The following is a 22,692-nucleotide window of genomic DNA, read 5'->3' as shown; positions in this document are numbered from 1 at the left end:
CTTGCAGTAGTTACAGACATCTAGTAAAAGGCTGTGTACTGCATTTCATGCATGTGCTAATGGCTGTGTCCTTCTGGAGTGTGTAATTAAATCCATAGCTACCAAAGTGGAACCATGCTGTGGAGTTACCACTAGTTCTGTCACTATTTTCAGGACAGTAGGAACTGTTCGTAGTCTCCCACACTTTGTCCCCAGCCTGCATCTGTGACATGGCGAGCAGAAGCTTATCTGCTGAGTGATGCGCAGAAGTACAAAGGAGCAGAGCTGTCTCAGTAGCAACACACATACACCTCAGAAGTCATCTCTGAGATGAGGAGAGGGTGGGAATTGCAGCAGCGGGATACTGGGAAATTGGGAATTGAAGGCACATAACATAAACAGCTCTTTTGCCAGCTGAAAACCCAGCAGGATGATGATAAAGTGCACAATGTTTATTGATATCTGAATGACTATTTGTTGCCAAAAAATGCATTTTAGAACTTAGCATAAACTCAGTTATCTGATTCTAGCACGGCTTAGTATTTATTAGGAAATATATGACTTTTTTATAGCCTTTGTTCACCTTAGGGAGGAAATAAAAAAAGAGAGAAAACCATTTCATTTTAATAGCACTGACTTCCTAATCTAAGCACTCTGTACTAGCGGCTTGGTTGCAGAGTGGAAAGAAATGGTGGATATTACCGTTTATCCTTTGTTATGGAACACTATCGCCTCTCTCTATCTCTATCAGCAGATCCTGTCAATAATTTACTGCAGCGGACACTAAGGGATATCAGCTCCCAGGCCGCTCCAGTTCAGGTAGTTTGTCATCATGAGCTTTCAAGAAGGTAAATAAGTTGATTAAGGGGGAAGATTCGTCATGTCAGCATTTTTGCCCACCTAGAAGGCAGCGCTCTTTCCCTCCCTCCTTATCCTACCCCTGTCTTTCTTGTGCCAAGTTTTCTTGTGTACATAAAGTAGCTTTGATAAAGAGTTACTTTCTTAGCTGTGCCTCAGAAATAGCAGGTGTTATATATATGGAAATGTAAATGATGCTTGATTAGCCAGGTGTTGTGGTTTAAGGAGAAAAGTTCAATCAGAACATGAAGAACAGGAAGAATATTTGGCCACCCCATGCATGATCAGCCCTTCAGCAGTTGCCAGAGAGATTCCCACTAATGTTTGGAAAAGCAGGACCTCAGAAAGGCAGTCAGTAACTGTAAAAGATGAAGATGTGTGCCTGGTGTAACATTATTTTTCTAGAGTGTGTGTTTGTACTTGCTAAACCTCTGGCAGTTTCCACATTCTGTAGTTTTTCTCAAAAAATTCATAAACACACTGAATAGCGTAAGCATAGGGAGCCAAGAAGCAGAGAGCAATTTAGCACCCCAGTCACTTACCACTGTTGCCTGATTTTTCATGATTAGGATGTTTAGAGAGCTGAATGCTGTGCTTTAATTTCTAGAGCTGGTCATACTGTAGTTAGGCTCAGAACAAACCTTCAATGCAGAGCTTGTGGCTCTGATAATTTATGAACGCCTTGACCCATTGAAAAACTTCATCATCCATCCTGATCTTCTTCAGGTGGGAGCCTGCTTGGTTATGACCCACCACAATGCACTGTGCTATGTTGCGATTAATTTTTAGTTTTCAGAGAGTAAGAGAATAGTTCTCTTCCAGCACTAATCCAGTCAGATTCTGGAAGTGGGAGGCATGGGACGCTCCATGCCTTAAGCCAGGGCCACCATCTAGAATCTTTCAAGGGTTACACCAAGAATTTCTTCCTAACAAAGCAGGAAATGTGACAAGACAAGAAAGAACTAAACCCAAATGTCTGCAGCATGGCAGTCTTCCGAGACATTGGTCTTCAAAACGTGAGCCAGCCAGAGTTCTGCATGAAGCATAGCTTCAGAGAAAGGTATCAGAAACCTTTTACCCAACAATGGTCTTCTGACTAAATCATTTTCTCTTCAAAACACTGTTAGCTTGGAAAGGGTGGTGGAGTCTGACATGTTGACATGACCCGGGGAGGACATCCTGAGGCAGAAAAGAAGACATTTCCATCTGTGTTACAACAGCAGCAGCTGCGTGTGGTTATGTACTTCACAGAGCAGGGACCAGGCCCATGAGTTGCATTGTTTGGAGCACATTCTTGAAGGCAGAATTTAGAAAGCATTTAAGCACATGGTTTAGTTTACAGAGCGAGGCTGTTTTCCAGTCCATGCCCACGCATACGTGCCTCCATCCCAAAGTACTGGAGTTTCAGTTCCACTCTTTTCTCAGTGAAAACTCAGCTGAAGTCCCCTGGCTGTGGCTTTAACATGGTTCTTTGTTCTCCTGTCTTGAACCAAGACAGAGCCTCTGCCAAGGAAGATGGGCATCGCTGAGGGGGAGCTGGCTACGGTTGTGGTAAGCACAGCAAAGCCTCTGGGGACACGAAAGGGAGTTCCTGATCTGATGCGCCAGTTCAAGAGCCATCTGGATCAGTCCTGAGCCTGTTTGCTTCTCTGAAAGGAAAATACTTCCTTCTACTTGGCGTGTCATGTGATTGCTAATATTGAAATACACATTCAGTGTTGTCACTACAGTTGAAATTAATCCCAGCACAACTTTCCTAGGAGAATACCTGCTGTGAGGAGCTGTGCAAGCAGGCAAACCTCTTTGTCCGGCCACCCGTTCTGTAGCCCTCCCCTTTGCAGGCACGCATACACACACAATCCCATCATTGGCTCTAACCAGTCCTCTTCCTCAGGTGTCCTGCGGTTCCAAAAGTGATAGCTTTCTGGTGCAGGTAAGAGTGGGGGAATATTTTCAGTTCCATGAAAGGACATAGCATAAAGATAATTAATTAAACTATTGGGAGTTCCTTTGAAGCAGCCTGTGATTAAACATAAGGATTTCCTGTGGAACAATTAGGTAAATTTGGCCTCGGGTATCTCCCCCCACTTCTTGTCCCCTAGGGGGAAAATGATGAGCAATGCTTTGTTAAGAGTTCTGTCTGTTTTAATTCATTCAGCTTTAGTTATAAATCTGATCAAGAAGCCAAAGCAAAGGACACGTTAATTTGTAAGTGTCCTGTGAGTTAACTTTGACGCTAGCAGAAAAGGAAAATGCAGTTTTGCCTTGTTCTTGGAAATACCAGAATGTGAAGTGACATGAGAATGAGCCTCCAGTGCCTTTCAGATCCTGGTCTTGCATCTGTATCTTCAGACTAGTATTTGCGGTGAGGGTGACAAAGGCTGTGATAGTGAAGTTTCTCCAGCAGCTCTTAACCCTTAGACCAGGGTGCTATGTTGAGAGGCAGGGGTCAGTTGTTTGTTTCTTGAAGCTTGCTGTGAATTTGGCCGCTTGGGTTATTGGATTCCCATCTAGCAATTTGTACCATTTTGGTAATATTCTTGCAAGGCAAAGCAATTGGAGTGCCAGGGCTGTGATTATTTCTTTAGACAAGGAGTGCTTGCTGATTTTTAGGTGCTGGTGAGACAGATTAATCTTAGTCTTTGAGCTCCATGTTAACCCAATGTGAATTGTTGGAAAAACAAGATGGAAAAGCCAATGAACCTTCACTGGAAATGGCAGGATTGCTGGGATTTGTAGTAGAGGGTGTGTAGACATTATCAGTTCTGGTTTAATGAGTAATTTGAAAGATATGTGTGTATGGAACAGCCACTTTTCAGCTCTCTTAACTAAACTAAGCATTTACTTGAAAAGATCATGGCCGTTTTTCTATAACTACTGATAATTTGTGTTTTACTCTTAACTTTGCACCCTCAGTTCAGTTAAGAATTCCATTATGCAGCGTAAGGACATCGTATGACACAGACAGTGCCCTTTTCTGGAAATCTTACAGCCTAAATGGGCAAGAGAGCAGAAAAAATCTGGCGATTTTATGAAGGCAAAGGAAAATTTTCTAGGTCCTCTCCTGGGGAACAGAGAAGCAGAGGGATGAACTACTGGACTGGTAGAAGGGAATAGGGAGCCTCTAAAAGAGAAGACTAGAAGAGCTGAGCTTGGCTTGTTCAGCATAGCAAAACAAAACCTCAAATGGTGTATTAATTGCTCTCAATACCTGGGAGCAGTTTTAACTAAAGGACAGTGCCAGCACACAAGTGAATGTCAAGTAAAATAAAAAGCCTTTGCTTTTGAGAAGGTGTGTGCAGGTGACAGTTCCCTTCTTTCTCAAGCTCTCGTTCAACAGAAGCCAAAGCCCAAAGCTCTTGCAATGACAGGCCTTTAACATTCACGCTGGCAAATGTAATTAAGGTCTGCGAGGGTTAGGTCCTGGACAGAGTTTATCCCTTGGTTTGTAATGCTTTAATTTAGTATCAAATATTCAAGGACTGTCAGGGTCAAACAGGGATAGGAAAGTACTGTAACAGACCTTGGCAAAGTAGGATGCTAAAGTATTCAGCCGAAAGGTCAGCCATCCATGGAAACCCATTAGGAAAAATACTGTAAATATCTTGCTGCATCTGTGAGTCGGAGAGCCAAACATGAGCCACTTCTGCCCCCGGCGTGTAGGACTTCCAGAGTATGTAGTGCAATGGGTGCAAGCTCACACAGTATTTCAAAAGAGCAGACAACCAAAAGTGCCAGCATTTGGCTCATTATAAAGTTATATATATAAACTTTTCCAAATTTTGAAGCATGTGAGGTGTGATCTGCACATAACAAGTCCATCATATCTTATGGGTTTAAGTGACAGAAAAAACTGGTTTTGAGACATCCCAGAAATATCTATGCAAGGTGGTTGTGTGACCAAATGATTTTTGGGGCATGCCCTGACCAATTAAGGACATGATTTAATGCCTATGAAATTATGTTTACCGTCTTCAAAGAATCAGGACTTGCACCATCCAATTTAATGCTCACAAAACAAATTCATTCAATAAATGAAATTATTGAATTAACTCAATAAAACTGAATGGATTTATTCATTCAATAAGATGTTTCTGGGGCCTGAAGGGTGTGTTTGGTGCATCTGGTAGGAAGCTGGGAAGAGTGGGTCAGGAGGCAAGGGCAAACACAGCCTTCAGCCAGTGGGACCATGCAAGAAAGTAACTGAAATTCAGAGCAGCTGTGAGTAATGAGCTATTAGAAATCAAAGTGTCTCTTCTGTCTAGGGCCATGTGAGAAAAGAGGGAGGAGAAAAATAATTGGGTAAATATGCTGTTGAGCAATATGGAAAGAGTAGTTGTCTGGCTTCAGTGTCTGGAAACATGTGGTACTTTAGGAAATAGCATGTGTAGATATGGGGGAGCTGACACTGAGTATACTGACTATGTGCTCCACCTCCAGGAGTAAAATACTCCTGATCTGCCATCTTCTGTTTTCCCAGTTGCCTTTCAAAAGCAGTGGTTGCTACAAGTAGGAAGAGAATTGGGTGAAAAGTAAAAATAAAAGTCCTTTGGAGCCAGAAATGCCTGCAACTTTAACCTGATATTATACCTGCCGACTCAGCCTTAAAGTTGGGCTGGGTGCTGTGAGAATGAGAACTGGTTTTGCTCAACTGAGAAAAAACTGTCATTTTAGCCAGGATTTTTCTCTTGTCTCACAGCAGCATGCAATTCAGTGAGGAAACTTTCTAAGGATTGCATTTTTAGACACCCAAAATACCTGAAGACAAGAAATTATGCAGGAATACAAACACACACCTTTTTTTAAAGCATAAATGTGCATTTGTAAATATGTATAAAAGCTATATGTAGATCTATACACACACACACACACACACACACACACACACACACAAACGTATGTTGGGCAGATCTGAAGTTTCTGAAAACTCCAGAGTGGCAAAACTTAATTCTGCAGAATCCTCAGGCACTTTTTGGAGCTAAATTAATACTGGTATAATTAAAATGGTAATATTATTTGTTAAAAAAAGAGTATTTAAATAATTCATTTTCCTATTGGTTATATGGAGTGTGCTTAGGTTTAGCAATTATATGCTAGGAAATAGCAGCCTTTCCTGTAATGATTTCATGATAATCTGACCTTTGATGGTCCTAGCTCACAGCAGCTGGCACTTGCTGTGTAGTTTACAGACTGTAAAGTAATTAATATCTACATTGATCAATGCCACTGCTGGCCTTCTGATGTAGTTTGGTCCTTGACTGCTTCCTTTTCTCACTCTCTTGAGCTGTCTTTATTCCTTGTGTCCCTGAATATTGAATGATGGACACGTTTTCAAGGCTACTACCACACCAACAGCCAGCTGCCAACTTTGGGCAGAGAAGGCCCTTGTTGGAAGAGAAATCTCTGCTGGGTGTGCTAAAGCCTGGTCTTAGATGACCACTCAACCCCCTGTGTCCTCTTTCTGAGGGAGGATACATCCCCAATGTGGTCAGTGAGGTTAAGGGGGCAGTGGTGAACAAGTTCAGTCCACTCAGCTCAGCCTTTGCTGTTTCTGTGGGTTTCGGACACAGCCTGGCTCGCTTGGGTGCAGTGCTCAGTGTCTCAGGGTCACAAGTGGATCAGGAGTTTTTGGGGGTCTGGCTGCTAGACTGCTCCTGCTGAAGGACACATTCCAGCAGAGGGATGCACTGGTGAGCACCCTCTGTTTAGCAGTTCAGAAGACATGATTCAAAATCTGTCATGCTTAATTTTATTTAGTATTAAGTACAATAATAGCTCTTGAAAAGCTGTCTTTCACGGAAAGGTAATAAGCGTATTAATAAAAACAGGTGAAGAGAGAGGCCCTTTTTTAGCTTGCTGCATTATTTTATCCTTGTCAATCAGCTGGGAACTCCTTTGAGATTATTCCTGTATAGTTAATAACATTGTTTCTGTGATGACTTTAATGACTGAATCTTTTTTCCATCCTTAGCTATGACAATAACCACTCTGCTTTTTCTCATTCAACAAGCTATTGTGTGTGGTTCACTACATTAAGGAACATTATTAAATATAGAGGTTTCCTCTAATTAAGCCATTGGCAAAAGATTGCTTGTCCAATCATTTGCTGGTGATAAGTACTGCAGGAAATTATATCTTGTACAGAGTATTACACTTTTCCTGCCATGCTTCCCCTAAGAAAAAGAACAAAATGATAGAAAAATAAAACAGTAAGATTGCAAACTCAAGCACTCAGAAATGAGATAATGCCAGAATGACAGCTGCCTGAATCTGCCTTGCATTAGGAAAGACACATTCTGTCCTCTGCTCCTGATCACGAGCATTTCCTCTTTCCTCTCTGATCTCTTGCCCTCTGTCTCATCTATTCCCATAATAAAATTACTGTTTCTTCTGGACTCTTAATTCTTAAGCTTTTTAGATTTTTTTTTTTTTTTTTTTTTTTTTAAATCAGGAACAAACCACTTTTTCTAGTCTTGTTCCTGGAGAAGAGAACTTTTCCAAACACACACGCACCACTCCCCCCCCCAGTCTCACCTATAATTCGAACAAAAAAAGATGTTTGTGCACCTTGGGGGAACACCATTTGTTCATTGTTTCAGTAACTGCGTATAGGAACAATGGTATGTTTAAGGTGCCTGGTTGTTCTGGACATGATTAAAAAAAGCTTCCATCCTCCTGTAAGATTGTGTGTCTTGCTTGGTTCAGGAACCACACAGAAAATGTAATGAGTGGGAGAAGTTTTTAACATGCTCTTTTGAAGAAAAGTAGTGGAATTAATGCAGAGAAAAATCTTATTTTATGGTTAGTTCAGTCACTGCAGATTAGAGATTGTTTTCCTGGTTGGTGGCACTCTGCATAATCTCAAAATCTGGAGTTCACATGTCTTTCCCAAGGAATACCTCTGAATTTGAAAATCAGATGTGTTTACTAATTGCCCACATCTTCTAAATTATGGATCTATCCTTTAAGGAGACTTTAACAATCTATTAAAGCCTGAATAACAGAGCTATTCTCCAGCTTCTCAAAAAAACAAAACAAAACCACAGCTTTAAAAACAACAAGAAGCCTCTTCACTTTTTATCTTAATGGAAATAAACCTATTCAAAAGCCAGCGATTAATGAATCTCCCCAGGGTTTCTATTCTTGAAGAGATTAGAGTTACAAAGGCTGAAATAGTTTCAATAGGTAGGTGTGATGTTGAGCTCAGATGATGTATTTGTATGTTTTGTATTTGCTAGAAATAAGAGTTGCCAAAATCCAGTATTTAGATGAAGATTCTCCTCTTTAATGAAACCAGTCAACAACTCCTCCAATATTCACTAATTTATGTGTGCAAAAATGTCCTAGAGTGCCAATAAAGTTGGTTCCTCACAGGAAATGCATTTAAAATACTCCTTAAAGAGTGGTTGTTCCATATATGAAGTAAACTGAAAGTATGTGTTTAAGAAAGTATTTTCTTGGGAAAAGAAAGCAAAGGTCTTAAAAAATAAGCTTAACTGCTTTTTCAGAATTGGACAGCCAGCTATTTGCTTCTTGCAAAAAAACAAAAGTCTGACTGAGAATGTTTAGCTGAAATTTGGCAAGGGTAACACATTTTCACTATGTGTAGTCAGTTCCTGCATCCAGAAATAGAAACCGCTTTTTATTTTCAGGAGTGGCCTGACACCTTCACCTGCAGTTTGAATAGAAAAATATAAAAGTCCTGTTGTTCAACTCCACCTCTGTACCAGATCTCTGGGATGTTTAATTCATTCTGCATCGCTCCAAGGAGTGGGAATCATGCCAACCGAGGGTTCCCATTGCTTCCACAGTAGAAGGTGGAGAAATTGTAATAAACACATTTAATTTATCTGGCTAACTATAGACTTTCTCATAATTCATACCAACTAACCTGGCTGTGTACTGGGAAAAAAAAAAAAATCACAATGTCTGATGTACAAAGCTTGTCACTCATTATATATTAAATGAACAAATAAAACCTCCTGCTACTGTTAAATGCCCACAAAATATTCCTAGGATCTTCGCAGGCAGCTTGCTTACAGTGGTGTGTAATTCTGGACACCCTGCTACAGCCTGCACTGCATTTGTCATGTGTATTCTTCCATTTGACTTCTGATCGGACACTTGACCTTTCATAACCATCATTGGAAAGACATCCTTTTTTACCTCTCCTTTTTTGTTCCTTGTATAAAACTTTATCCACTTGCTGTCTCAGGCTGCATGTAAGCCAGAGAAGCTGGGAGTGCTGCTGAGCTGTGAGGCTGCGAGCACCAGTCCTGCTTCTCCTCCTCCTCTTCCATTTTCTTGCTGTGCGAAGGAGACTTGGGCATGGATGGGCTCTCTGGCGTGTCCCAACCAGTTTCATGATCCAGAGGACCAAGTAAGCAGCCTCCCAAGACTTAGTTCAGCTTAGACACAAGCAAAAATGTCATGGGGATTTAGAGTATCACAAATAGGAACAACGAGGAACTGAATGCTTTTTCTTTTGTAGATGATCTTGTTTTGCCAAAGTAAATACACCAACTCGGTTAAGTCCACTGACATCTTGGGATGCCTGTGGCAATGCAGTCAGCACTTTCTGTAAATATGACTGTGAAGCATTGTGCAGTGAAGGTGACAACTGGGATCAAGGCTCCTTGCGTTGTTAGGAAAGCACCTCTGCTCCGAGGGCTATACCATCTAACTACAAAAAAGAAGTGTCAAAGATGGTAGCCATTGCAGACATCCCAATGCAGTGATCACATTGCTGGCCCGTGCTGCCTCTCTAAAGCAGTTTCAGGCATCGGTTTGATAACACAGCCCTCGCTTTTTCTTTCCTGGTGAAAGAAAGTGTCCCTGAGACCCTTGAATGTGCTCACAGCTTCTCACAGGCTGTGGCTGTCTGAGGGAAATTGATAAAAGGGGATGTGTTTTCCCACGGTTATTACTTTCCTAAAATCCTTCCAGAGTGTTGATATTATTTGGTTTATGAAGTAGCAGTTTGTGCAATTTTACGTTGCCTGGAAAGAAACAATGATTTACTTCACTGAAGCTCCCAAAAGCTGAGAAAGCAAAAGGCATCAATCTCTCCAGTTGGAAATTCTGTAACTGGGCAGCTATAAGCTGATGTGCTTTGAGTTTCTGCAAAATGTAGCTACTACTAAACTGCCCAAATGGTAAAGCATTTTGTAACAGCATAATGCGTTCATTTTAGTCTTTCCCATCAAATTTATGACTAAGTTTTCCCTTGGGATATGATAGAATAAACTCTTCTGGAAGCCACTCTGCAAATATGTTGAAGGCCAATCAGGTATTACAGATAGATACAATGTCAAAATTCTTATTGACTTGCTAAATACGTAGTGATCCATAGCTTTCCTCAGGACAGAAAGATGTTAGCTGTGAAGATTAGGTTGATACAAAGTGGAGACTTTGTCTAGGTCATAATGTTGCTCAACATAAACAGTTTAGGATTTATTGTGTGCACTCAAGCAACCTGTGTACCTGAAAGTTAGACAATTCCTAAGCAGATACACAAACAGAGGGATTATGTTTTAGACAGAAAACATTGGGAAGACACTCAGATATTGATGTAAGTCTGATCAACTTCTCTGTTCAGATGGTGTTTTTGGCTGAAAAGTAGGCATAGACACATGGTGCAAGCTGATGTCTGAGCTTAAGTCTAACTCAGTCAACAGGAAGAATACTTGGATACATCTTTAGAATCTGTATTTCAAATTTGAAAGCAAAAGGGGCTATTTTTGGTCCTGTTACTTACCTATTATTTCTATTGAATGTTCCCATTCCCACATTATTTTTTTTTATTATTTTCTAATTTTTGTTTATTGTTTTATTTTTCACATCATACATTGTTTTCCCAGCAATACTTTACAAAATGAGTCAATACACCTTTCATAGGCTCCCCATGTTTTTGTCCATCACCATCACTTATGTGTTATTTATGGGTCTTCTTCTAAATGCCAGATTTGGGCATTGATTTCTGGTTTAATGGATTCTAGACTGGCATTTGTTTTGACTCCAAGCCCTCCTAGACTCTTCTGTAACGTATATTAGCTCAGATTCAGCCCAACTTGCATCGCGTCATGTATGCAACAGTGATTCCTGCATCAAACTTGGTAAATAAATAACTACACAGCTAATTCTCCTATTTTAATGTATGAAAAGTCCTGCTCTTGGAGTAACGAAATGTAAAGAGCAACCATTCAGAAAACAAAGCTTTAATTCAACAACACCCAGTGGGTTCTGTAAATTATGTGGCAAAATCTTCACTTACAAATTTCCAATGGCTTTAACAAAAGATGCATCTAACTGACTGCTGCTTTAAATTAGAGGAAATCAAATGCTTTGTTCAATCCATTGATCTACTGCTCAGGATATTATTATTATTTTGTAAGCATACTACCAAAGAAGACTAGATGTCTGTGAGGACAAGAGTATGATTTAAAGTTTCTACCAGCCGTCTTAAATAACTGAATCACAGTTTGATTCTGCAGCCATGCTGCAGTGCAAGGCTCCTCAGGTACAGCTCTTAACAAAATTACATCTAAGCTCTTCTTTTGCCTTTAATACATCTTAAAGCAAACTGAAAGACTACCGGAAGTTCCTCTTTTTTTGTAAAAAATTTGAATCTAAACTGCATCTTTAATGTTTTGGACAATAAATTCTCTGCAACTGCCAAGGCAACTCTAGTTACGATACACCACTTGCTTGTGGATCACGCACCAAGGAAAATGTTCTTCACAATCCATGTTCTGATATTGATCAGTGTGCTCAAACTTGAGGGATTTTTGTTGAAGCTTGTACAGTGTATCTGAAAAACCGCTGGTGGTCAGAAGGGCTTAACATCACAATTTCACAAGTGTTGACGTAATTGAAGGATGCACACGGTGGAAGAAGACGAGATGCAAGCTTGTTGTGGAACAAAATTCCTTACATGCAGGCTCTGTGTTAGCTTTGACATTGTCTTTAAATGGACGTGAGAATTGTCATTATGTACCGCATATTCCTCACAGTTGTGGATGGGGCTTCGAGAGAAGCTGGCAACAGCCATGCGCCTGAATCCCGTAAGTACATCTCCTGAACTCCTTTGAAAATCCCACTTTATCGTGTCATTAAAAATTCATAACCTTCAATGAGCGATACATGGAACAGCTAATTGAGCTCCACAAATTGCAATAGGCTAGCTATTTCCACAGTTTGGATATTAGCATTTCTCTTGGAGTTAGCATTGTATGTGCTGTAGATGCTTAGAGGCCACTTTGTGGTTATTTAGTAAATGCTAACTTTTTAATTGTGACAGTGAAAGATATTGTATTGCATTGTGAAAATTTATGAACAAATAATAAAAATTAATTGATGGTGTTTTAGGTTACCAGCCCACTCACAAACATGCCTGACTGAGTTTTGTGATGGTAGATATTATGATGGCCCTAAGAACTTGTTTAAAGTTAAGCAAGTGTCATCTTTGCCATATTGTGATTTTTTCTCATAATAAAAACAGCAAACAAATTTGGCCAGTTGGATGTTGCACAGTTCTAACCAGATATAATTGCGTACCTTTTAATTGATCAAAAAACAAAATGTGAAATGCTCTGTTAAAGTTAACTTGAGATGTGAAAAGCTTCTGAAGGAGATGATGTGGTGGTGACTGTTGATGTTCGTTATTTTAATCATGACTTTGCTGTGGTGTGTTAACCTTTGCTAAGGTGGAAAAAAGGACAATGCACACAGGAAATATTTTCCCCTTTGTATCACTCAGAAATCTGATTTTCATAGGATTTAATGTAACACGACAAAGCACACGGTTCATGTTGGAGGGTCAGCCTAGCTCCTTGGATCAGAGTCAGGAGATGTCTGTTATCTGCTGGCAGCTGAGCTGCACAAGGAGCCTTGCTGCTGCCTCATGAAATGGATATCCCCTGAAAATAGAAATTACTGTATTTGCAACAGATGGGATGAAAAGTGTCCACTTGGCTTACTCCCTGTGTGTTTCTAATTTAAAGTTCTTTGCCCTTTCTGTTTACCTTCTTGTGGTGGAAGAAGAAGAAACCCCTTTCCTGTGGAAACCCCTGTGCCTCCCCAAGACTTTTCCCTGTAGCTGACTTTATATGTGTGGGGATGGCACCCTGGCTTCCCCTGGGGACCAAAGCACCTGTCTCACTGCAAACGAGCACTGGAAAAACAAAGGCTTTTGTCTCTATCTCTGGAGTGAATATTCTGAATATATATTCTTTATGTCTTTTTGGTTTGTTTGGGTTTGTTTTTTTTTTTTTTTAGTGTTTGTGAATTAAACACACTCATTCTTCAGGTGATACTCATCTCCCGGGCTTGCATTCATTGGCACTTTAGAAGTGAGATCAAAGCAGACTTGAAATATACTTAGCCTTTATGGAAAAGTGAAAAATTAACCTAAAAGATAATTACTTGTCTGGGATCCCACAAGCATGAGCTGACCCCTGCAGCAGGTTGCTGTTGCTCCAACTCCTGTGCTGGGGACATGTGTCCGGTCAGATGAGGCAGCAAGGGCTTTAACATATCAGGTTCAGTGACTGGATAAATAATGTGTCTGCAACTGAAATAAAAACCCACAATATAGCTCTCTTTGGTGCCTTAGCCACAGACTAACCTTCCCCAGTAGATGTTAAGAAGACTTGGTAGTGTTTATGAGAAACATCAGCTTCCCTAATCGTTCATTGATCTGTTGTTCTGGGCAGAATGATTAAGTTTTCGCTGTTATTTTGCTCCGTTTCACTCAGATTCATTTGACTCGAGCCGAAGGATGATTTAAGATGGCAAGGAACAGTCTTGCCTTTTACTCCCAGCTGACAGGATAATTCTGGCTTTGCTGTTGGGAACTTAAAATGCTTTACTTGTGCTCAGCTAATATTAGTTGTAATTAAGGGAACAGGTTGTCTAGAGCGCGTTTTTACAGTTAATCACCTGAAAAAGAACCTCTGAAAATAAGCCTTTTATTTTTGGAGTAATTTTGGCACCCTCTTTCTCTGTTTGCCCTGAGCACGCCCACCTGCACCCTCCAAAGCGGCTGCCCCAGCACAGCTGAGGGGAGCAGTGGCCGCCATGTTGTGGCAGCCCAAAGGCACAGCAGCCACCCGGGGTGGTGCCTGGAGGCCTGAGGAGTGTTAGTACATATACAGCCTTTACTGGGTCCATTGTCATTGAATGGTAACATGGTTTTAGGTTAAAAAAAAAAAGTTGGCTACGTTGGGGAGAGTAGAGGCAGTTAGGACACTGGTTTATAGGCTACCGTGCCTGTTTTTGGGGTGCAGGGCAGCACTGGGCCTTACGGCTAGCAAGCTGTGGAGCACAAGTACTCATCTGCTGTCTGAAAATGTAGATGAGGAGCTTTTCTCTGGTAAATATATCAGACTTGAATCCTGTAGCAACTCGTGAAGTTTTAGATTTGTCAAGGATTAATACCACCTTCTCCCTACCTCCCCACCCCCTTTTGTTTCCTGCTAGAAGCATGCCCTTTCTTATTTCAAGATCTGATACCTAACAGGCCCGGTCAGAGAGGCAGACACCTTTGGCTCTTGAATCCCCAGAGGTGTTTCCTCATCTGCTTTTGAACAGCCAGGCGTTTGCCCAGAGGACTCAATGAACAGCGTCCCTTGTCCCTTCGCAACAGGGAACCTGTGAGTTTTCAGCCTTTTCCTCATTCAAATCTGTACGCTCATTCCTGCTGCTGTACCCAAACAACTTTGGGGAGCCAAAATGCATTTACCAAAGCAGCAAGAGTGCTGTGGGAGCCAGAGCCTGATGCTGCCTCACTCGATGGCTTCTTCGCATAACAGGTCGTGTCTCAGGAGCTGGAAAGGTGACAAGGAAAGGCAAGATCATGCTGGCCAGGAGTTCCCAGTCAAAATAATGTGATAATGGGGTTAGGGGGGTGTCCCGCAAAATCACAGTGGTCAGCAATAAAGATTGGATGTTGCCAGAGTTCATTTGGTTTTCCCTGTCAGAATCTTTTAGCTTTAAGTCTGTTAGTGATTAATCTGTGCTCTTTCCATTCCAGTTCTAGGTTGTAGGAACAAAATGCAGTTATTTGCATCCTTGTCTCCTTTTTTTGTTTCTGGAGGGACAGATTAATGAGAAATGTATTTTTGCAAAGACCTTCAGCCCTAGCTGGAGAATCAAACTAGGAGGTGACACTTCAACTACCACTGCTGTGAGTCACTCCACCTTCTTGGTAGAACACAGACTAACACTGAAGCAAAAGCAGCTCAAATAGAGCATTAGGATACCTGAACTTATACCTGAGTTCAGGATACCTGAACAGGAAATCATTCAGCCTTGTATAAAAGTTTGAGTGGTTCAAATCATGCCTAACCTTGTCATGAGTTGCAGAGGAGGTAGTCAGGTCTGCTGATCCTGTCTGGTGTGAGGATTTGTGAGTCTGCCTGGAAGCCAACAGGCATCTTTGCAGTGACTCCAACAGGGCTTGGAGTGAGCTCCAAGCAGGCAGGTGTCCATTTTCAGTAAGAATCATGTCAAAACTTGCAGTTACTGGCAAAGTGACAGCGTTGGCCAGAAGTGGCCAAAACCTGAGCTGCCTGCTGTACTCCCAGTATGTTTTCTCAAGCTGGACCAGTCAGAAAACGCACCATCTGGCAAAACGTGTTATTGTTCTGCCTTTTTCATTCAAATTTGAATTAAAAAATAAAACCCCGAATTAATATAACAGACCATTAGATTTGGTCAGTCAGGTTGCTATGTTCCAGTAATTTAGAAACCTGATTTTTTGATTTATTTTCATAATTTTGTTTTGCAAGGGTTAACGTGGTAGTTTCTCCAGCAAATAAATAGGTGTTGCAATATGATGGAAGCCACGGGACTGGGAAGGACCCTCTGACTTGTCAAAATACTTGCCATAATTTGTCATTTCAGTTGGATAAACCAACCAAACCAAGTACAGGGCTTACGGGGTAGTTCACAATTATCAACAGCAGAACTTTGTCCTTTTCCTATCTTTTTCTTTTTTTTTTTTTAACTTTGGAATGAAGAACTGCTGCTGAGTGTGTGTGTGTGTAATTTCAGTGCCATGCTGAATTAGGGCCCTTTCAGGTGGACGTGCTGTTCAGCAGTAAATAAGACATACTGTAAAAATAGAAAACGTGGTTATAAGTGACAAAAATTGGCAGGGAGGACTTGGTCATATGCAGCTGTGGAACTGCTTTTAATTTTTTTCAACTCAATTTGGAGTTAAACATCCCTTTAAATTAATTAGAGCAATCACAGTATCCCTAGAATATCAGTGGGGAAATTGAAGCCATGAGTATAATTTTCATATTTCCTAAATTCTGAAGTGAGGCTAAAAAAGCCAGCTTAAGGAAGTTTTTGTGTACGATGAAAAACAAGTTCCAGACCAGACTGGCTAAGCTGAAATGTCTGAAAGCAAAGAGCTATCGTGAAAGTGCTGGAAAGCTTCTAATTATAATGGAACCAGTGTCCCAGGGTATAATGCAGTTCTACATTTAATATTGAGCTACTGAACCATACTTCTCAACCTAGCTTCACTCACTGGGTTCTCATCAAAGTCCTGTAATGACACTGTGCTCTGTTTAGATGCCAAGCAAGTCTTGAAATAGCTCCAGAGCTTTTTCAGCAGCTTCAGCTGAGCAGAGACAACTGACTTCAGAAGGACAGCTAGTGCCTAGACTTTGTGGTATATAAATCCTTCCTTATGTATACTGCCACACGTTTTAATAATCTTACAAACTTTTACAAACCTAATTAAAAGGCTCTTGCACACTTAGGTGTGAAATCATGGCAAGCAACGCTGAACCAGCGAAGCAAAAGCCTGTCCTTTGTGCTACAGATCCATGTTGCCTTTCTTTATTAAAGATACATACACAACACATGTAATTCGATGCCTGCGATTGTTTGCCTGTTTGTTTTTATTACGATATTGACTGGAGTCCCCATCATGTTAGTTATAGTCTGTGCACATTACTCTAAGCAGAATTTTTCTTTGTGTATTGTTTAAGGTATTGACTTTGCCAAAGGGAAGAAAAAAGTGCATGCATCCACTTAAACACACAAGTAGTTATATCAATTTCTGTCCATTAAATATACATACACACATAAATATACACGTATACAGTGGTTGCAGGCTGTTTCACACATGGAATTAAGTGAGATTTGAAAACTGTATTTGAGAGTTCCTGTTTCTGGGAGCGGCTCTGGGCAGGAGGATCCTTCAACCTGTGTGAAGTCCTGCTGAGGACTGTGGGGCTCTGTGTGAGTGCTGAAACAACACTTTTCAGAGGCTTTTTCAGATTTCTAGGCCATTTATTTACATTCTTTAGAAGGAACTTTTTTTTTTTTTTAAAGGAGCATACTTTTAAATCTTTTTTTCTTTCTAAAACCTTCTCAGTTCTGTTAATCTTACAGACTTTGAAAAAGTGTTTCTAGTTACTGGGTTTTGGGGTCTTTTTTCCCTTTACAACTGAGGCAATCAGTTCCTGAGGATGAGCAAGAGGGTTATTCAGTAGTTCATCTAAAGCAAACAAAGATTTCAGCCAACCCAAAGGTGCAGCAATCATTTTGCTAAAGGTTTTGATATACTGGTTTTGATCAAAGTCTGGGATATATGGCATGTATGGTTCCAGCACTTCCAAATGAAACTTGAATCTTTGCAAATGTTCAGTGATTGATTGCATTTAGAAGTACAAAAGTGGGTGTTAATACATATGTGCTTTGTCTTTATTTACTCTTCCAAACTTACCACCCCCTTCCTACCATCTGTTCCTGCTCCATGGTGAGCTCTTCCAGAGGTGTCCCACTTACCCCATATTGTGTCCTTTCGGTCTCACTCTGAAATATCCTGTACAACAGAGAGTTTCTTGCAGACAGTCTTATCTGAACTGTGGCATTGCCCCAGTGGATTCTGCTCATGTCCTGCAGAGGCCTTTGACCTGCTCTGTGCTTTGAGTTCTGCAAAGTCATCCTTTTGTGCATCTTTAATACTTTACTGTGAATTTCTGTTCAAGTTTAATAAAAATGAGAAGAATGGCTACCTATTTATTTTCTACTTTCCAAAGAAGTATCTCTAATAAACTCAGTTAAATTGAAACAGAAATGTGCTTAAAATCAGTAAGTTAAAACAGAATTTGTCTTCCAAAGTTGGTTTTTTTTTTTCTTGGGTACCAGCATCCCGTACTAAAGCATCCACTGTATGAGAAATTCAAAACAATTAAAAACGGACCATTTCTAATGCGTTTGTTTCATTTTTTCTTTTCAGTCCATCCGAGAAGTCACAGGCTACGTTTTGGTGGCTTTGAATCAGTTTGAATACCTGCCATTGGAGAACCTGCGCATTGTTCGTGGGACCAAACTGTATGAAGAGCGATATGCTTTGGCGATATTTCTTAACTACAGAAAGGATGGTAACTTTGGACTCAGGGAACTTGGCTTGAAGAACTTGACAGGTAAGTGAAACTTGCAAATGTGATGGACTAGTCGAAAGAAAAAACCCAAGCTTGTTGAATATTTGCCCCAATGCCCTCAGTCACTTGCATTCTACAAATAACAGAGGTACCATGGAAGGCTGGCAGTTGTACATTGTACTCCTTCTGGTTCATAAATGTACTTTTCCCAATACTGATCAAAGGCTGCGTATGGAAGTCATGCCAAGAGCGTATTTGAAACAAAAATAGTTGTTGAAAGAGTAGATGAACTTTTTTCTTAGTTTTGATATCATGAGCACGTTGGTTTCCTTGTGATCCTTGGTTATTGCACGTGTGCTGCTTCAGGTGTTACGTATTTCCTGCCAAGTTAGCTTAGCTTTAGCATCCCCTCTGCCTCTGCACCCACTGCTGCTGCACTGGGGGGTAGGGACAGAGGAAGGGGGCGGGAGGGAGAGGCTGTATCTTTGGTGTATTTAATTTTAGAACTCTCTTTTCTAAGCAAAAATAGTGCATTATATATAGTGAGAAGAGTGCTTATTTCCTTAAGACAGAAATGTAAGCCAAGCCCATGGTTTTATGTTCATCTGTAAATTCAGGGCTGGATCATAATGCGGTGTAGATGAACATTTAAGTCTCCTAGCTGAGGATCTACATTCAGTGGTTTGGGAGATTAAAAATTGGCTAAATAACACTGGACTGTAACTTAATAAAGTGCAGGCAGTGGCAAACTATTTTTAGGGAGTTCACTGGAAGTATTTTATTTATACCTGGTTCCTCATCAGCTACCCTAAACTTTGGTGATTGTGAAGTGGCCTTATGTCTGCTAGTGGCTAAATGCTGACTGACCTGAGCTGGATGTGGAGTTTGAACCTGAGTACAAGGTGGGAGCCTTCTGAACTATATTTAGGCACCCTTCACTCTCTGATTTTTTTGTGTCACAGTATTCAGAGCGGGGACACAAGGGCTTACAGTTCCCTGGTGTTCAAGCCTCTCTGGGCTGTACAGCTAAGCTTTCAAAAACAGGAGGGAAAAGGAGGCTTGAAATACTTTACCAAATAGAACAGTTTTGGCTGACTCTTTCTGCTTAGGCTCGGTCTTCTGGTCATATTTTTAACAGTATTCTTTACTGAGACCATCATGCTGGTATCAGAGTGCTTCCCAAGGTCTCTAAATCCCGGCCATCTACTACTCTTCTCTCTATCACTGTCATAATCCAATTTCCTCCTCTTCTGTTCCCATATTTTCTCCCATCTTTCTGATTTAGAGTGTTCATTGTGACTGTCTGTGCCTTCACATAATACAGAGCTATAGCATCGGGTAATAATAGTATTATCTGTTTCTTTGTATATTTTTTCTTGTCTGTGGGTCTCCAAATGCTTTGTAAAACATTAGGCTGGGTGAAACTGAGCTGGAAAGTTGCTGTGAGGCCAAGGCCAGAGAAGGACTGGAACCCTTACCTCTTGAGTCTGAGACAGCTGTTCTGCCAGGAAGTGAGGGTTGTATTTTCAGTGCTTGTTAGCCATGGCTTTGCTGCTCAGTAAGGTGAAAAACCTTATCTTGTAGGCTCTGGCTCAAGGTTTTCTTCCTGAACCAGCTGCCCTGCACCAATAGGCAGTTCATCTGACTCCAGAGGTTCTCTCTGGAAGCTGCTTTTATGTAATAGGCACAGCACCAAAACTACCCAGCAAACAGCTTGACTTTCTTTTCAAGTGTCATAAGAAAACCTGCCTTAGCTCGGCCTCCAAATCTTTCCTAACATGAGATCATCCAGCCGCTTCATCTGATTTAGGTGTTTACAAAGGCCTCTGATGGGATTATTTGGCTCAATATGTATTGTTGTCTCTTGGAAGAAAAGTGCCCTAATAACACTGGCTTGTCTCCACTGAGCACTTAAAATAGCTTCTGGGTGCTGAATATGAGCCAGTGTGTGCTTGAAAATACTCTTAATATTTTCTAGATAGCATGTGCCGGGTCCTCAGGAGTCTCTTCAGCAGCTGTTCTTTGACCATTTTGTAGGCTGGTTAAGATGCACCTGGCTATTTTAACCCACAACCTGCTTCTTGTTGCAGATGCTCTTCCTGGAGCATATTAATACTTAATTTATTTTCCTAACAGATCCTTAGCATTAGTAGCTGCATAAAAATGACTGGTGGATGTGGGAATCGGTGATATTGCAAGGCTGCGATAGATCAGCTGTGTCTGAACCTATCCTGTGTCTACCAGTTGCTCCATATTCACATCAGAAACAACCAGTGATTTGTTATTAAATTTAAGAGGAAGCAGCCCCCGCGAGCTTACATCCTTCAAGCTTCTAGTCCAGTGCAGATTTCAGGAGATTGGCTTTGAATGGTGCATCTCTTCCACTTGAGTAAAATATAACTCCTGCCTCGCATGTGAAGAACTGTCTTTCCAGGCCTTATGCCTTGTTCACAGAAGTTTGGAAAGCTCTGTTCTTGCTTTTGCAGTGTCTGGATGATGGGATCCGGAGGGTATTTCTACCCAGTACTGCACGATGTACAACTACGAACACTATTTTCTGTGTTAAATAAATGAGGAAGCTGCTCTCCCCTGCAGATTATCCTCATACTTAACCAGACAGGGTTTCAGCCTCCCTGTGCATTATTTTCGGTGTGTTGTTAGCAGCTGTGTTTTTATTGCCAGATACGTCTATCAGGTTTTCATATTTAATTGTAACTTTAAATGCTTGAATTTCCTCCCTTATGCTATAAAAAAATGACAGTTATGAAGGCAGTAAGTTTTGACTCACAGAGAAAACATGATCCAGTTCTCACTCATGATGTCTGTCAACCAGCAAAGGAGTTTTATTTGTGTAGCACAGGCCAGGACCATGTCCTAAAATTCATGTGACACTTGCAAAAACTCTTACCTATAAAAATCCTTGTCTCACTTGTTATAAAAGCTTAGTCAGTGGTTCCACAGAAGTGTCAAAAACAAACAGACATTGAACTAATGAAGTGGCTGCTGCCATCTCAGCTGGATTCATCTCAGCTTGCAGATTCAGCTGCCAAGTAGCCTTAAAGTAAAAAGGACGGTTTGACATACTGAAGGTATTATTCAGCCTGAGATTAGCAGGATAACCAATGCTGAGGGAGAAGGTATGCCACCTTCTTCCATTCATTGCTTGTGAGCTAGTGCAAATCATTCCTGTCTTCCCCAGGTAGCTAGGCAGTCAGCCTTAACTTATCCACTGAAAGGGCATAATCATTGTTCACACTTTGAGTACTCCAAATATAGAGAATACCTGATGGCTGCGTTTCATTACAGCATTTATCTTCATGAGTGGGGAAAGAGGGATAACTCACAAGTGCCAAAACCACTTATGAAGTATCCCATATTTTCCTCTGAGTGAAGATGAATAAGAGAGATCTACAGCAAATGATGTATCTTTGACTGAGCAGTGATAACCTCATCTCCCCTGTTGCCCTTGGGGACAGAGGCTCCCCTGCGTGTGCCTGTGCAACCCTTTAATATATTAGAATAAAATGGACTTAGCAGTGATAAGTTCAGTAACACAAAAAAGCAGCAAAATCTATAGTTTCTTATTTGCTTGTTTTGCAGGAATGCAGGTAAATGATAAATCAAGATAACTGAGGTTCAAGTGACAAATGTATGTTGTAGCTGAAAGGATTTGGTCAGTAACAGCCAAAGAAAGGAAATCCAATCTGATGGGCAGGAGGGTCATAGGAAAAGGAGCATCTTCACTGGGTGTAGAAAATGGTCCGAAGTAAATTTCCCTGTCTACAGATTTTTGTAATAGGTTTTATTTTTTTTTTATTTTGACTAAATTTAGTTTTAATTGTTCTGTAAAACAAAATTTTAAAGCTCTATGGTAATTTCTGTAACATTTTCAGTATCTTTTTTCCCCTACAAGAAATGAAAAATGTTAAGGGGTGCTTGGGGGGTGGGAGGGGGAAGAATGGCATCTCTATGAAAAAGGTTGCTTTTCAATCTTTCAACAAGTTTCTTGGCTTCTTTAACAAGGACTGCTCATTTACTATAATTATATTGCAGCTCAATCAGGTTGGAGGAAAGGGCATGGGAAGAATCGAATTTTCTTTCAGTTTTGTTCACTGTGCACGTTTTGGACCTACAACTCTTTCGGTAATCTTATTTAGATGCCCGCTCAGGACCTGAGCTCCCTCAGCACTGTGTGACTGCACATAAAGCATTTTTGCAGCGGGGATTAAGGCCACCTCCTTTTTATTGCCTTGATCACAAAGCCCTCAGCCTGTGTCAGCAAGAGCTTTCCTTGGACCACACGCACACTGCGTGAGCCACTGCCGAGTTCACGGTGTTTAGAGATGCAGACGCCTGTGTGTGACACCCAGCCTGGGCGGCTGAGACGGGGGGGTGCTGACTGTGGCATCTTCCTTAGTCGCTGCAGCTTCGTACTAGTGGGGCGAGCTGG

General features: G+C 41.0%; 1 protein-coding gene across 9 annotated transcripts in view; it reads left to right on the top strand.

Moving 5' to 3' along the window:
* ERBB4 (erb-b2 receptor tyrosine kinase 4) overlaps positions 1 to 22,692 on the top strand; it is a 644,720-nt gene that overhangs the window by 317,525 nt on the left and 304,503 nt on the right. For all 9 annotated transcript variants that reach the window (XM_074829732.1, XM_074829729.1, XM_074829726.1 and 6 more), the window contains exon 3: positions 18,098 to 18,284. In XM_074829732.1, coding sequence (XP_074685833.1) covers positions 18,098 to 18,284 — 187 coding nt within the window. The remainder of the gene's footprint in view (positions 1 to 18,097; positions 18,285 to 22,692) is intronic.

The sequence above is a fragment of the Strix aluco genome, chromosome 6, assembly GCF_031877795.1.
Source record: "Strix aluco isolate bStrAlu1 chromosome 6, bStrAlu1.hap1, whole genome shotgun sequence".
Classification (NCBI taxonomy): Eukaryota; Metazoa; Chordata; class Aves; order Strigiformes; family Strigidae; genus Strix; species Strix aluco.
The sequence above is the reverse complement of the archived record's forward strand: the minus strand, read 5'-3'. Positions and strand labels throughout refer to the sequence as shown.